The following is a 12,435-nucleotide window of genomic DNA, read 5'->3' on the forward strand; positions in this document are numbered from 1 at the left end:
CTTTGAAAAGAAATGGAAAATTGAATTTGTACTTTGAACATTTAAAGCAGATTTTCACGGCCTGTCAATGAATGACTAAATAAACTATGAATGATTATTTCAGCATATTTGACCAAGACTGTCAATAAACAAAGTTAAAATTCCTAGAATGAGAGATAGGAATACTGATTTCTAAAATTTCATTATGTGCTGCACTGGAGTCCCTGGGAGAATAAGTACAAATTGGACCTCTGCTGAATTTACATTACAGCAGTGTGTATGGGCAATGCATTCTGGACAAGAGCAAGAGAAATCTTAACTGAATTTACAGGCAAGTATTTTTTCAGCTGTTACAGATCTTAAAATTAGCTAGAGGAAGATTCTGTGCTCTTCAAAAAGGAGAAGATGAATGTTTAAAAAACCTTTAAAAAGGTAATGGTGAGTTCCTGAATGGCGTTGTGAACCATGTACTTTTACAGAAGAAGAGAGATGCAGAGCTGCTTTCCAAGTTTCAGATTTATTAAAGCTTTCACTCGCACACTCCTTGAACTGTGGGCGTAAGAACAAACTGGTGTTAGCTGGGGAGTTGTTACATTAGTTACCGAGTTGTGTAGCAATGCCAGGTGGGAGGAGCTTTATGCCATCCTTCAACATTTTGCAGCTGCTGACTTGCTGTCCATGAAGTTTATTCTGTGCATTTCGGAAAGGCAATAACTAGGGCCCTGTTCACTGTATGCAAGAGAAATGAGAAATGGTTCCTGTGTTAGCAAATCTTAGCAAATGTCTCTTCTGACTGCCTTAAAAAAAAATTGGAAAAAATATACAGCAATTTTTTTTCTCTGAGTAACAAGAACCAAACCAAAGGGGATAAATATGGTCATCTGAATGGCTGACTGCTTCAGATCAGTAGCAGTACTGTACAGAAAAAGGTGCTCATGCATGAGGACAGACTAAAAAGCTGGGTTCCCAGACGACTGTATGCTGTCTGTATCTCCCTTATCAGACAGGGGATCTGGCTCGTAAATCAACAATTAGGTAAAAAGGTCATGTTCTTACTCAGTCCAGAATCCAGTGAAGGCCTAAGGCAGCTTCAGCTTTACACAAGAACCTTAAATTGAAAGTAGTTACCGAAGCTTTGAAGGTTATTATCTGCTGCAACACAGCAAAAGTTGCTTCTGGCAAAGCTGGAGGAAATGACCAAACCCAGAAGCACAGCTCAAATTTGCCCAGCTCGAGAGGCCCTAGGCTCCTTCTGCTGCCCTGCGCGCATTGGATGCTTAGCTCTGCCCTTGCTGAGGTGAGATGCAGAGCTCCTGCAGCAGCTTCCTTTGGCAGGGAGGAGCAGCTACAGCAAGATGAGTGCGGACATCTCTCCTGGAGCCAAGCCAAGCCTGCAGGGGCTGAGATCAGCACCAAATATGGGGGGGGGTGTGCCCTAATCCAGCTCTAAGAAATGCTGTGCTGCTGTCACAGTGCTGCTACTCCACAAGGAAGCTGTCAGCTCTGCCAGCTCGGGGGTTCAAACTTGATTATCCCAAAATTGCACTTTGGTCCTTCCCTGATGCTCCTGCGGATGACTGCTAAAATACAAAAGGAGACCTTGTGAGTACGGATGGTGTCATGTTGTGGAAATGTCTTTCATTTTTTCTTCATCCAAATATGAATAATCACTCCGAGTATCTTCTTTCAAAAGCAGTATTTATTTTTTCATCAAGATAAGACACATTACATACTGCACCAAATAAAAAGTACTGCTAGGAATGCTGCATTTAACTGAGATAAAAAAAAATATACATACATTGCACTTGAGAAAGTAGGCTCTATCCCAGAAGAATACAGTAAATAAAAAGCTGATTAGTGGCCTGAAATTAGGACTCTTTCTGAATTGCCTTGGATAATGTATTTATTTTGGGGGGTTTCCAATTCCAAGAATAAGACTAAACCAGATTAGGTTTTTTTAACATCTTTGCTCTTTAAGTTAAAATAGTATGTAAATAACATAACAATTATACAAAGACAAAAGAGGGAAAAAAGTATGAAGATACCTTTGCAATTTCTGCTAATAAATAAAAAGGGTCACTGCATCTCAGGGCTTGGGTTTTGGGAGTTCTTCTTAGTTCACATGTATGTTATCATCCCCACACTGCCACATGAAACCCATCCTTGACCCCCCTGCATTAGCTGGGAACATGATGTCTGTATGGCAACAGGAAGCACTGAACAGTTCCATTAATTAGTTAGTGTCCCAGGAGTAATACTTTAAACTTTGTGACAAGCTTAGCTTACATTTAAGAAGGTTAAACCATCATTAAGCAAGAGGATTTTTTTCTTACTTTGCCTCTGAATTTTTCTGTTGGATCCTGGCATCCACTGCTGCCTTTATCTAACTCAGCTGTTCAGTCTTTAAAAGGAGTATGCAAACTCCTTTTATAGGAGTAGACAGTATGCATACTATCTACCTCTGTGTATCCCACCTGGATGTCCAAATCAAATATCTAATCTTTCTACATAGTCAAAGGAGAGAAATGAATGCTCCCAAACTGTGTGATTTCAACCTTTGGACCAAGGCACATTATGGGAGAGCCTCTCCCAGCTGCCTCTAGGGGGTAACTCAGGCTTCCAGCCAAGGCTGAAATCCCCCGATCAGGAGGCACAAGCGCCCCTCACAACCCGTGGCTGTTGGGTTGGGACTGGGCAAGCAGGCGGTGCTGCATGGCACACACCTGGTGCAGCACTGCCTGCTGCCCAGTTTCCCATGGAGGCTGGGAATCAAAGGACCACTTAGAGCACAAAACCTTGTGAAATTGTGCATCCTGCAACCAATGCTAACTATGAAGTCAGAATGCTTAGGCATGATTCAGTCAGAGATACAAACAGGAGGTTCAGTATCTCAGAAACAATGTGTACTGCCAAGGTCTAGCATGCAAGTTTATTCCAAACTTAGCTAAAACTTATGGAAGGGCTGGGCCAATCTTGTTATTAAGCTAGAGACAGAAAAAGAATGAGATGTACTTTAAATAGTCCTGAACTACAAAATGAAGGTGGTAATCCTTCGTTACAGGGCTGTTCTTTAAATGTGAATTGCTTTGAAAAATGATGAATCACTTCCCAAGTAAGCATTCAGGAGCATTTTTAAACAGACATCTGGGAGCCAGAGAGGAAAAATTAATATAAATAATAAAACCTCCACACATTCTGAATCTCCAAGGTTAAAGTATAGGAAAGAAAGTAACACAGCATTTCTAAGGGATCTTTCAGCAAAGTTTTGCTAAAATTATAAAAAAAGCACTTACAAAATATTTGAGCTGATGAAGGGGGGAAATGAGAACATTAGGGTGCTTTTGTAACAAACCTGTGGAGTACTAAAACATACTGGTTGGAAGGCCTTGCATTTTATAGCACATGCCATTTTCGTCTAATTATAATGCATTATTGTCAACCTACTTCACTCTTTCAGAGAGACAGAAAGACAAGAGCCAACACAGACAAGATGATTCGATGCAGCCTATGTCTGCTATAAAACATAAAACCTCAGCCATTATGTACCACCCTATTCCCTCTGTTACATTCACGATCAAAACTCCAATTCTTTGCTAAACTTAAATCTGCCTGGTTTTTACATTTTCGGAGCAGCATTTGAAAACCCTTAAAGCTAGTTTGGAAGGATCTTTTTTGTTTTTCAGCTAGAGCACTTTTGTAATAGTTTAAAAGGCATAGGAAGCTATGCTGTAGCTTTTAAAGTGCTAATTTTATTATGAGGTGGTATTTAGTAATATTCTTCTGAAAGTTAATAAATGATGCACATTTTTGATGACTGACAGACATTACTTAATGAGTTAATATGCTTCAGCAAAATGCAATTAAAAAAAAAGAAATTCACTGTCAACACTTTAATCATGGCAATACACAGAGCTGGAATGACACAACTAACCTCAGATAACTAAGATTAATGCATATATGATAAAGTTAAAAAACAAACAAAGAAACCCCAAACCAAATAATGATAATTAAATCTCAAACACAGTTTTGTTTCCCAGTAACACAACTGCAAAACAAATCAATATTTTCAACACACAAGTGCCCTATCTTCCTCTCCTCCACAGGAAAGCATTGCACTCCTCGAACTGCTGCGAGGAGGATCCAAGGGGAGGTCTGGCTCTCCCTTCTTGCATAGAGGGGGCTCCTCTTGGGCAACTGTGGGGCCACTCTGGGCAAGGGGCAGGAATCCAGATCAGGTAGGTAGTGACCAAAATCAGTTCCAGCCCACAGGCATTTACCTGGGCAGCTGGCAGGAGCCCCCTCTTGCAGAAGCGCTTGGGCGATGGCTGCCATGGAGCCACCAAAGCAAAAGCGCTGACCTCAGCACCCCCTACCGCGCTCGGTGTCCTGGCCTATGCAAAGCATCTACTAACTTCAGAACACGATTTGCTCGAGTACAAACAGCGAGATTTGACTTTACTGATGTGGGATTTTATGTAATGATGGATTTGAAGCATTCTATCTCACTCTGTTGGGCCAGAATGCTGAGAGTGGCACAAACCATTTTCCACTCCTACAGGCTCAAATTCTCTCCTCATTTATACCCTCCATAAAACCCTACCTACCATCAGGAGAGCTGAGGAGGTAGAAATGGGAGCAGAATTTGAGTGGAGGAACTGGTGAGTGAAAAAGAAACACAATGCTACTTCATTGCCAACTACCACAAAAACCTACATACCTGGTATTTAAATTCAATGGGCACTGTGTGCCTAAGGACTGCAACTGAGCTTTTAAAATCTCAACCCTTAGAATCTATCTACAGATAACCACAATCCTAAATCCTTGGATGCTGATACATAAATGTATGATATATCTGTTTAGTTGCCATGACACTAATCAGCACAGCAATGACTTTTGCTAATTGCAAAGGCAGGCTAGTAGAAAATTTCAAATGATTAGTGAGTAAAGGTCCTCAGAGCAATCCTGCTTGAAAGTAAATGTCTGGTAAGATGCAATTAGTGTGTCTGGTTTTTTCTTTTCTTTCTTTGCTTTTCCTTTTTTATCGGGGTGGTCTTGAACTGCAGACACAATCACAACGCTCATGGTGATCCAGCTGTATATCTACCAAGGACATGTTGTTCCTGATTCTGCCTCTTCTTCTGGTATGCCCAGCCTCAGGGACGAACTTCAGCACCTGGGAGGATCAACAAAAATGCACTGAATTAGAAAACGCTGTTGGAGATCTAAGGATGAGAACGTTGGGGCACCTTAATGGCCCTGACCATCATTAATTTGGACACATTTTTGTTTTACTTCCAGATTTTTCTTTGCACACTTTGACATCCTGCTGTATTGTTTGTCCTGGAGCTTGGACAGACTGTATTTTTTCCTACGTCAGGTATCTTTATATCATGCAGTTTCCTAACCATGTCCAGAGTTGCTCCTTTGCATGCGAACTATCAAGCAGGTTTCCTTTGGCTCATTTTTGCAGTCCCATTCCTACTTGAGTTGCCCTGTCCCTTCTCTCCCTTGTTGAATATTTCTGCTCTTAAGAACAAGGAACATTTTTTTATGCAATTTAAAATTTCTGAAGAAAATATCATTAGAATTGGTCCAAAACTTAAATACTTGTGAAGGGCAGAAGGAGATAAAGGAGCTTGCACAAAATATGTGTCAGATACTCCTGGGTTTCTGTGGAATCTGAGTTTTGTTGGCTTACCTTAAAAACCTCTGCCCCAACCTACATTATTTCTGAAGAATTTAATGTGAATAATGTAACGCAAACAAGAAAACAAATTACTTCCTAGGGAAGCATGCATCATAATAGACACTTCTGAAAAAATTCCATCTAGAGAAGATGATCTCAAGACCCCTAGGAAGGTGGTTGTAGGTTGCAAAGAGGAGCTAGCTTGGCCAAGTGACTGCCAGATCAGCTGGATTTCTCTTGCTTTTTCAAAGATGGAGAGATGTCTGTTAAGTGCATGACCTCCCAAAGCCTGTGGCCAACTGGGAAGTGGGACCTAAATGTCTGTAACACTTCAGCCACTGAAGCACCCACATTTCTGCCCTAAAAGATCATACTGGTTTATAACTAACAGATCCCTCTGTTACTCAACAATCCTTTTTTTTTTTCCTTTTAACAAAGCAGTTTCTGTATTTTTGATGTCATAACACCATACAAGTGTTGAGATGGCTTCTGAAATGACAGGGAATAAGAGGCTGTGTTCCAGATCAACAGAGTATTAGCATTTTCAACATAACTAGAAAGCCCCAGAAAGTAAATGTGAAGCACTTGCCAAAGGACAATGAGAGATGCTGTGCAGGGTGAGTGGAGAAGGGCAGGCAGGTTAGCAGCTTTCAGGACAAGACCATTTGTTCTCTGCCATTAATGCCTTGAGGCTAGAAAAGTCATGAGATGTAACAAAAGTGATAAGCACTGAACACAGTCTATTATTTTGTTCTCTGTTTTGTGATGAAACTTGTATTTAGCCTATATAATACTGAAAGTAAGGACTGTGCCTAAGCAAGTCACAGACATGCTTCTGTGTTGGGAAAACAGAATTATTTTGTCCTGTTAGAAATGCAGAAACATAATTTTACTTTTTTTTTGAGCAACAAAAATATAGTATATTTGAATTGATTTCAAACATTGGTTGCATCCATATATGCAATAAATCCTGATGGACTCTAGGACAATGTGCTGTATCACACTGTCATCCCGAGCACAAAGGAACTGAACCCAATCAGGTTGCTGCAATTATTACAGAGCTGAAACTAGACCACAACTTCAAAGGTGCTTTTGCAAAGAAAATGTACTTTAAAAATCAAGGACAGATGCTGACACTGAACCCACGATAAATACCTTATTTAAAGAAGTCTTTCAGCCAATTATGACCAATCCAGATGACTGGCAGTTTGCAAAATCATAGGGTAGGTAGATCTGATTTTTTCCAGCTGAGAGCAAATCAAAGTATGCAATGGGATGAGAGCAAAAATGTGGACTGTATTTAAGTTAACAGACCATCTGATAGCTTGGGGACTTTCCCTGTGTTTTTTATCAAGAAGTATGAGCACGGTTTATAGGCTTTGCTGATAAGAAAATGAACTGTCATGCACTTCCTCAAACAAGACAGGAAAACAGTGATTGAACACAGCTCAAATTATAAAATCATAGAGTCATTTAGGTGGGAAAAGACCTCTGAGATCATTGGGTCCAACCCTCATCCCAGCACTGGCAAGTCAACCGCTAACTTCTGTCCCCTAACGCCACATCTCACATGCTTTTTGAATACTTTCCGGAATAGCAACTCTTCCACTTCCCTGGGCAGCCTGTTTCAATGTTTGACCATTGCTGCAGTAAAGAAAATTTCCCTTGTATCTAGTCTAAATCTCCCCTGGTGCAGCTTAAGGCTATGTCCTCTTGGTCTGACACTTGTTATGTGGGAGAAGAGGCCCACCCCACCTGGCTACACCCTCCTTTCAGGCACTCAGAATGATAAGGTTTCCCCTGAGCCTCTTTTGCTCCAGTCTAAACACCCTGAGCTCCCTCAGATGTGAGACTTGTGCTCCAGACCCTTCTCCAGCTCCGTTCCCCTTCCCTGGATTGGAGGTGTGGCCTCACCAGTGCTGGGTACAGGGGGACGGTCACTGCCCTGCTCCTGCTGGCCACACCCTGGCTGATCCAGGCCAGGATGCCATCGGCCCTCTTGGCCACCTGGGCACACACTAGATCACATTCAGCTGGTGATGACCAGCACCTCCAGGTTCTTTTCTGCCAGGCAGCCTTCCAGGCACTCCGTCGCATCCTGCAGCACTGCCTTGGGCTGTTGTGATCCAAGCGCAGGACCCAGCACTTGGCCTTGTTGAACCTCACACAACTGGTCTCAGATTCAGCCTGTCCAGATCCCTCTCCAGAGCTACTTTGATAGCTGATCACAGACCTGATATTCAAAGCTCCCTGTCTCACTCCCACCTAGTAGTTTTATTTTCATCTAAGTACAAGGGAACTGAAAAGAATCTGGAAATAAGGCCATTTCTGGAGACCGCAGTACAAGGAAGACAAGCCTTTGTTCTGCAAATAGCTGCTGTTTATTTATCACATGGTCATGTCCTTAAAACTGAGGAACTACTGAATTAATGAGAACATTTCAAATAAATTCTGTTCAGGACACTTTACCATTTATTTTTTCATGGAATCAGTAGCTGTAAGAAAATATGGATATGACAGGTCTAGAATGCTCAAAAGGCTTGTTTGGTTTTGGTTTTTGTTTTTTTTTTTTTGTAGGGGTGAAAAAAACAACCTTGTAGTTTTCAAATTCAAGGATCAGTGTCTGTCACTTCTCATCAAATTGCAGTGCCTCAGCTACTCAGGTCATTGCCTCACAAAGAGCATGTACAGTCATGTCCCTCTCATCGAACGCTAAGTAAATTATGGTCATCAAACTATTAAAATAATTAAAATAAAATCAAGACAGATTGTTCTGCTTTTGAGCTGGATTTGGTGCTTATAGGAAATACAAAAAAAAAGTGCAGCAGGGCATTTTCTGTGCAGAGAGTCCCATAGGAGCACACCAATATACTGGATGGCATTTTACTTTGTGGATGTGCCTGAGCATCTGAGAAGTTTCAAGGTAAGATGACTGTAGCCACCACATAACTTTCCTTGGGGGTAGTGATCTAGGAAATATAAAGAAAATGCTTACATGTGTTTCCCTGCCAGCAATCTTGCTCATTGATCATGTATTGAATTTGGATGCCAGTTTCTGAAAGCCTCTTTAAATGAGATCAAAGCCATGACAAAAACAAGCATCTGGAAGCTGAAGCCAGAAAAACTTCAAATGGAATTAGGGCACAAATGTTTAAGTCAGGCCCACGCACCACTTGGACAGCCCTCCAAGGAACTGGGGGGTTTCCAGCCTTTTTGAGGACTGCCTTTCCAGGAGATGTATGGTACCAGTTTGGGTTGTGCTCTGGGGGCAGCAGGTGCTCTCCTGCGGCCTGTGGGGCACAGGAAGTCAGGGCTGATGGCCCCTATCATCTCAGCAGGTCTGTAAGAACACTTAACACTTCAAGATCTGGGGCTGAGGACAGCAGAGTGGTAGTGACTTCCAGGAAAGTACCCAGCTGGAGAGAACTTGTTCACCCTGATCCATACATGGCATGTGTCCAGTAGAAACCAGAATAAAGCAGCAATTCCAGAGCATGATTCACCAGAAACATCCACCTCTGGCAGGGCTAGCTCTGGGGACTAGGAAAAGAGCCTAAAGCTTGGACTCAATGTGTTATATGGGTAGAGCCAGATGAGGTGAACCATCCCTTCAGCATTTGCTGATGGTCCTAGCCAGTATCACTCACCCTTGAAGTCAGGCAACATTTAGCCATGACAGTCCATGATGGCTGATTTCTGTTTTATTAAAAAGCAAATAGGGACAGCAAACCCAGTCAAAACTTAAAAAAAAAATCCCCACAGATATTTTTGACTTACTGTTTACTTATTAGTAACAACAGTAACATTGTTTTTTTTAAATTCTTGACCAGTATTTTAAGCATCAACAGAAAAATGAAGTCTCACTCAAAAGTATTTTTTTTTCTTTCTGATTAGCTTAAGAAGCCTACAGAAAATCAATAATATGACTATGGCTTACCCAATATCTAATGAGCTTCATATTCTTGTGACAGAGGATGGTGAGCAACTCTGGATGCTATTTTAGATAGTGAAATTTGTACTTTGCAGACCTTATTTTAAAATTCTGCTATGCAGCATTATCTAATCTCCTTTTGCACATCTAAAAATAACACCATTCTAGCATGAAAACCAATATATATTTGTCTGAGATTCATGAAAGAGGAAGCATCAAAAGTGCCAAACATTCAACACAGATCCTAGTTTTGATAGACACAAAAAAAATCTTACTCTGCAATTTTGGAAAGTTATCTAATCCAAAGGTCACACACGGTTTAGCTGTGCTCTGAGTATAAGAAGCCAAGTATTATGAGAATGTGGTTCATAATTTAGCACAAAGACCTTTAGTCTGGTAGGAACATAGCCTAAACCAATGACATAGACCCAAAGATGTATTCTTTCTTACCAGAGATAATTACAGGGTATTGGGGACAAATAAAATGACTTGGCTTGCTGATCAATGGTAGCAGGCAAACTAAGGGATTATTAAATATAGATGGGATTATTGTTTCTACTTTTTTTATTTGTATGCATAAGAAACACCTGTTTTCAATACAAAAAAAAACATGGGGAAAATTAATTAGCTTAAAACTCAAGTTCCTGAAGCACTAACTAAAGCTATGATGTTTTTGACATATGTGACATCAACAAGACCCTCACTTTTTCTGCTCTTGTCAAGAATTATGTGTGCATTATTCTACAGCTGTTGTTTTCTCATTGACTAAGCACAGGTGTTCCTCCTTCACAAATTGCCTCTCTGTCCTGACATGTCACAGGATGTCTCACTTAACTTCCAGATGTCAACCAAAGAACTTCATTTTTCATCTAGTTAAAAATGAACCTTTTTCTCTCACTACACTTCTGTGCTCTCTCTGCTCATCCCGCGACCTAGCAGTCATTTCTGACTCATTTTGTTTCCTTGTACTTGCATTCCAAATAAATCCCACTGCTGCTTCTTGTACAATATTCCATGAATTAACTCTTTTGTCAGGCTAATTCTATGCCTTTATTACCATAACAACCTTTTATCTCCTTTATACATGTACTATCAACTCCAGGACATACAACAATCAGACCATATTCCTTGCACACTGCTTTGATGATTCTAGCTCTTTTTAATCCCTTAGCTAATTTCCTTTGTTCTGTCAGCAGCATTTGGATCATTTTTTGACCAGTTATCTTATGTTTCCCTGTGTAAGGATAGGCTGAGAATTATTGTCCTCTCTCTCAAGTGCCTCCTTTAGGTTTGCTTCTCATTTCTCTGAAAAACAAGAGAAGAAAAGAAAAAAGCCCTGACAGCATCAAATTGTATTAGTTACATTTCTTAACTCCTCTGCAATAAGTCTGTCTTCCTCAAGTTCCACTTTTTAATTCTCTACTGTGCTCCCATGTTCTTTTCTCCTGTATAATATTCCCTCTGACTTGTTTTCCCTTTACAATGTTGGGTTCAGCTGAAGCTGTTTTTATGGCCCAGCAACTTGTGCCAAGATCCAGTACTGCGTGCTCTGGGGTATCTACTGCCTCTCCCAAGGCAACCAAAGGTTATGAAATTGCCACCCTAATACTGATCAAAACCTTCTCTCTGAGAATTAACTGAATGTATGTCCTGTGAAGGCACCAGACAAGCTGCAGTCAACATCAAACTTGAATTGAGGCACAATGCTTCAAAAAGGGGTGGGGGGGGAAGTGGGGGAAGAATCACCTTATAGACAGTCAACAACACATCAGGCTTTACAGGAGAGACAATAAGAAGGTAAGAGTTGCAATCGGCTATAACCACTTTTCTTTTTTTCCTTATACGTCCCTTAGCTGTGCAGCTCAGCGCTGTTTGCAGAGGTTTATACATTCTGACAAATTCTGGTTGCTACCTTAAGAGCACTTATTCCCCAGGGAAACTCATTTCACGTCTCATCAGTTACAGCAATGAGATGGGGAAACTGATTTCTTGTTTCTCTGAGATATGTGCATGCTGGCTGGATGGCACAGCCACAGCTGAACTGAGTCCTGCCCTGAGTTCCTCCACACCTTCTCTGTGCTGAGTAATCTCCAGGTTTAGAGCCTGTGCCTCTTTAAAGAGAAGCTCCAGGCATTTTTAGGGAAATGAACTGCAATGGGAAGCACAGTTTTGTATCAGGTCCGCTTTAGAAAGTTAGACAGCTGTAGGGCTGAGTTTTGATTAAGGTGTGCTGCATCCATTTCCATGTACTGCTTTGTCTTCCCCTTGCACAGAGCATTGCAACATAACTCAGTATCACTCATGGCAGACTATGCCTGAGAGACATTTTCAGACACTGGCAGGACTTGGCCTGTTTGGTTTGAAGGGTTCGTGACACTATGTGGTAAGTCATGACTATTTGTCCAGAGTATTTGCTCTGCTCCAAAGCAAACCCACAAACCATGGAAAACCACAGAGCATCACAAGACTCCTGCAAGGAAAAAAAATAACCCACCAATAAAACTATCTGTTTACCCAAGTTATTCACCCATTCATTTCTGAAAACTGCTGAGTATTTTGGTAAAATCAGGGCAAATTTCCAGGCTATAAAGAAGACCGAAGATCTCATGATTAACATCTTCCAGGGCAATAAAGAAAAAGCTACCCCGTATTGTGGCCATCTCATGTTCTCATTTTCCCTGCTTTTGCATCACTTCCTACAGTCAGACATGATAGAAAAGAGCTGAACATTCCATTCAGGAAACTGGAGCAGCACTCTCCAGCTTGGGAAAATTAAAGGCTCTACATGACAGCTATTAGTCCTAAGAGGCTAGGCTAGGAGAGAGTGCTCAGAGATTAC

At 41.1% G+C, this 12,435-nt stretch overlaps 1 protein-coding gene across 4 annotated transcripts in view; it reads right to left on the bottom strand.

Annotated features, from left to right (window-relative positions):
* Positions 1 to 1,658: 1,658 nt before the first annotated feature.
* PDGFD (platelet derived growth factor D) overlaps positions 1,659 to 12,435 on the bottom strand; it is a 136,939-nt gene continuing 126,162 nt past the window's right edge. For all 4 annotated transcript variants that reach the window (XM_038133811.1, XM_038133828.1, XM_038133801.1 and 1 more), the window contains one exon: positions 1,659 to 5,152. In XM_038133811.1, the coding sequence (XP_037989739.1) occupies positions 5,018 to 5,152 (135 nt within the window). In that variant the 3' untranslated portion in view covers positions 1,659 to 5,017. The remainder of the gene's footprint in view (positions 5,153 to 12,435) is intronic.

Source organism: Motacilla alba, chromosome 1 (genome assembly GCF_015832195.1).
Source record: "Motacilla alba alba isolate MOTALB_02 chromosome 1, Motacilla_alba_V1.0_pri, whole genome shotgun sequence".
NCBI classification, from domain to species: domain Eukaryota; kingdom Metazoa; phylum Chordata; class Aves; order Passeriformes; family Motacillidae; genus Motacilla; species Motacilla alba.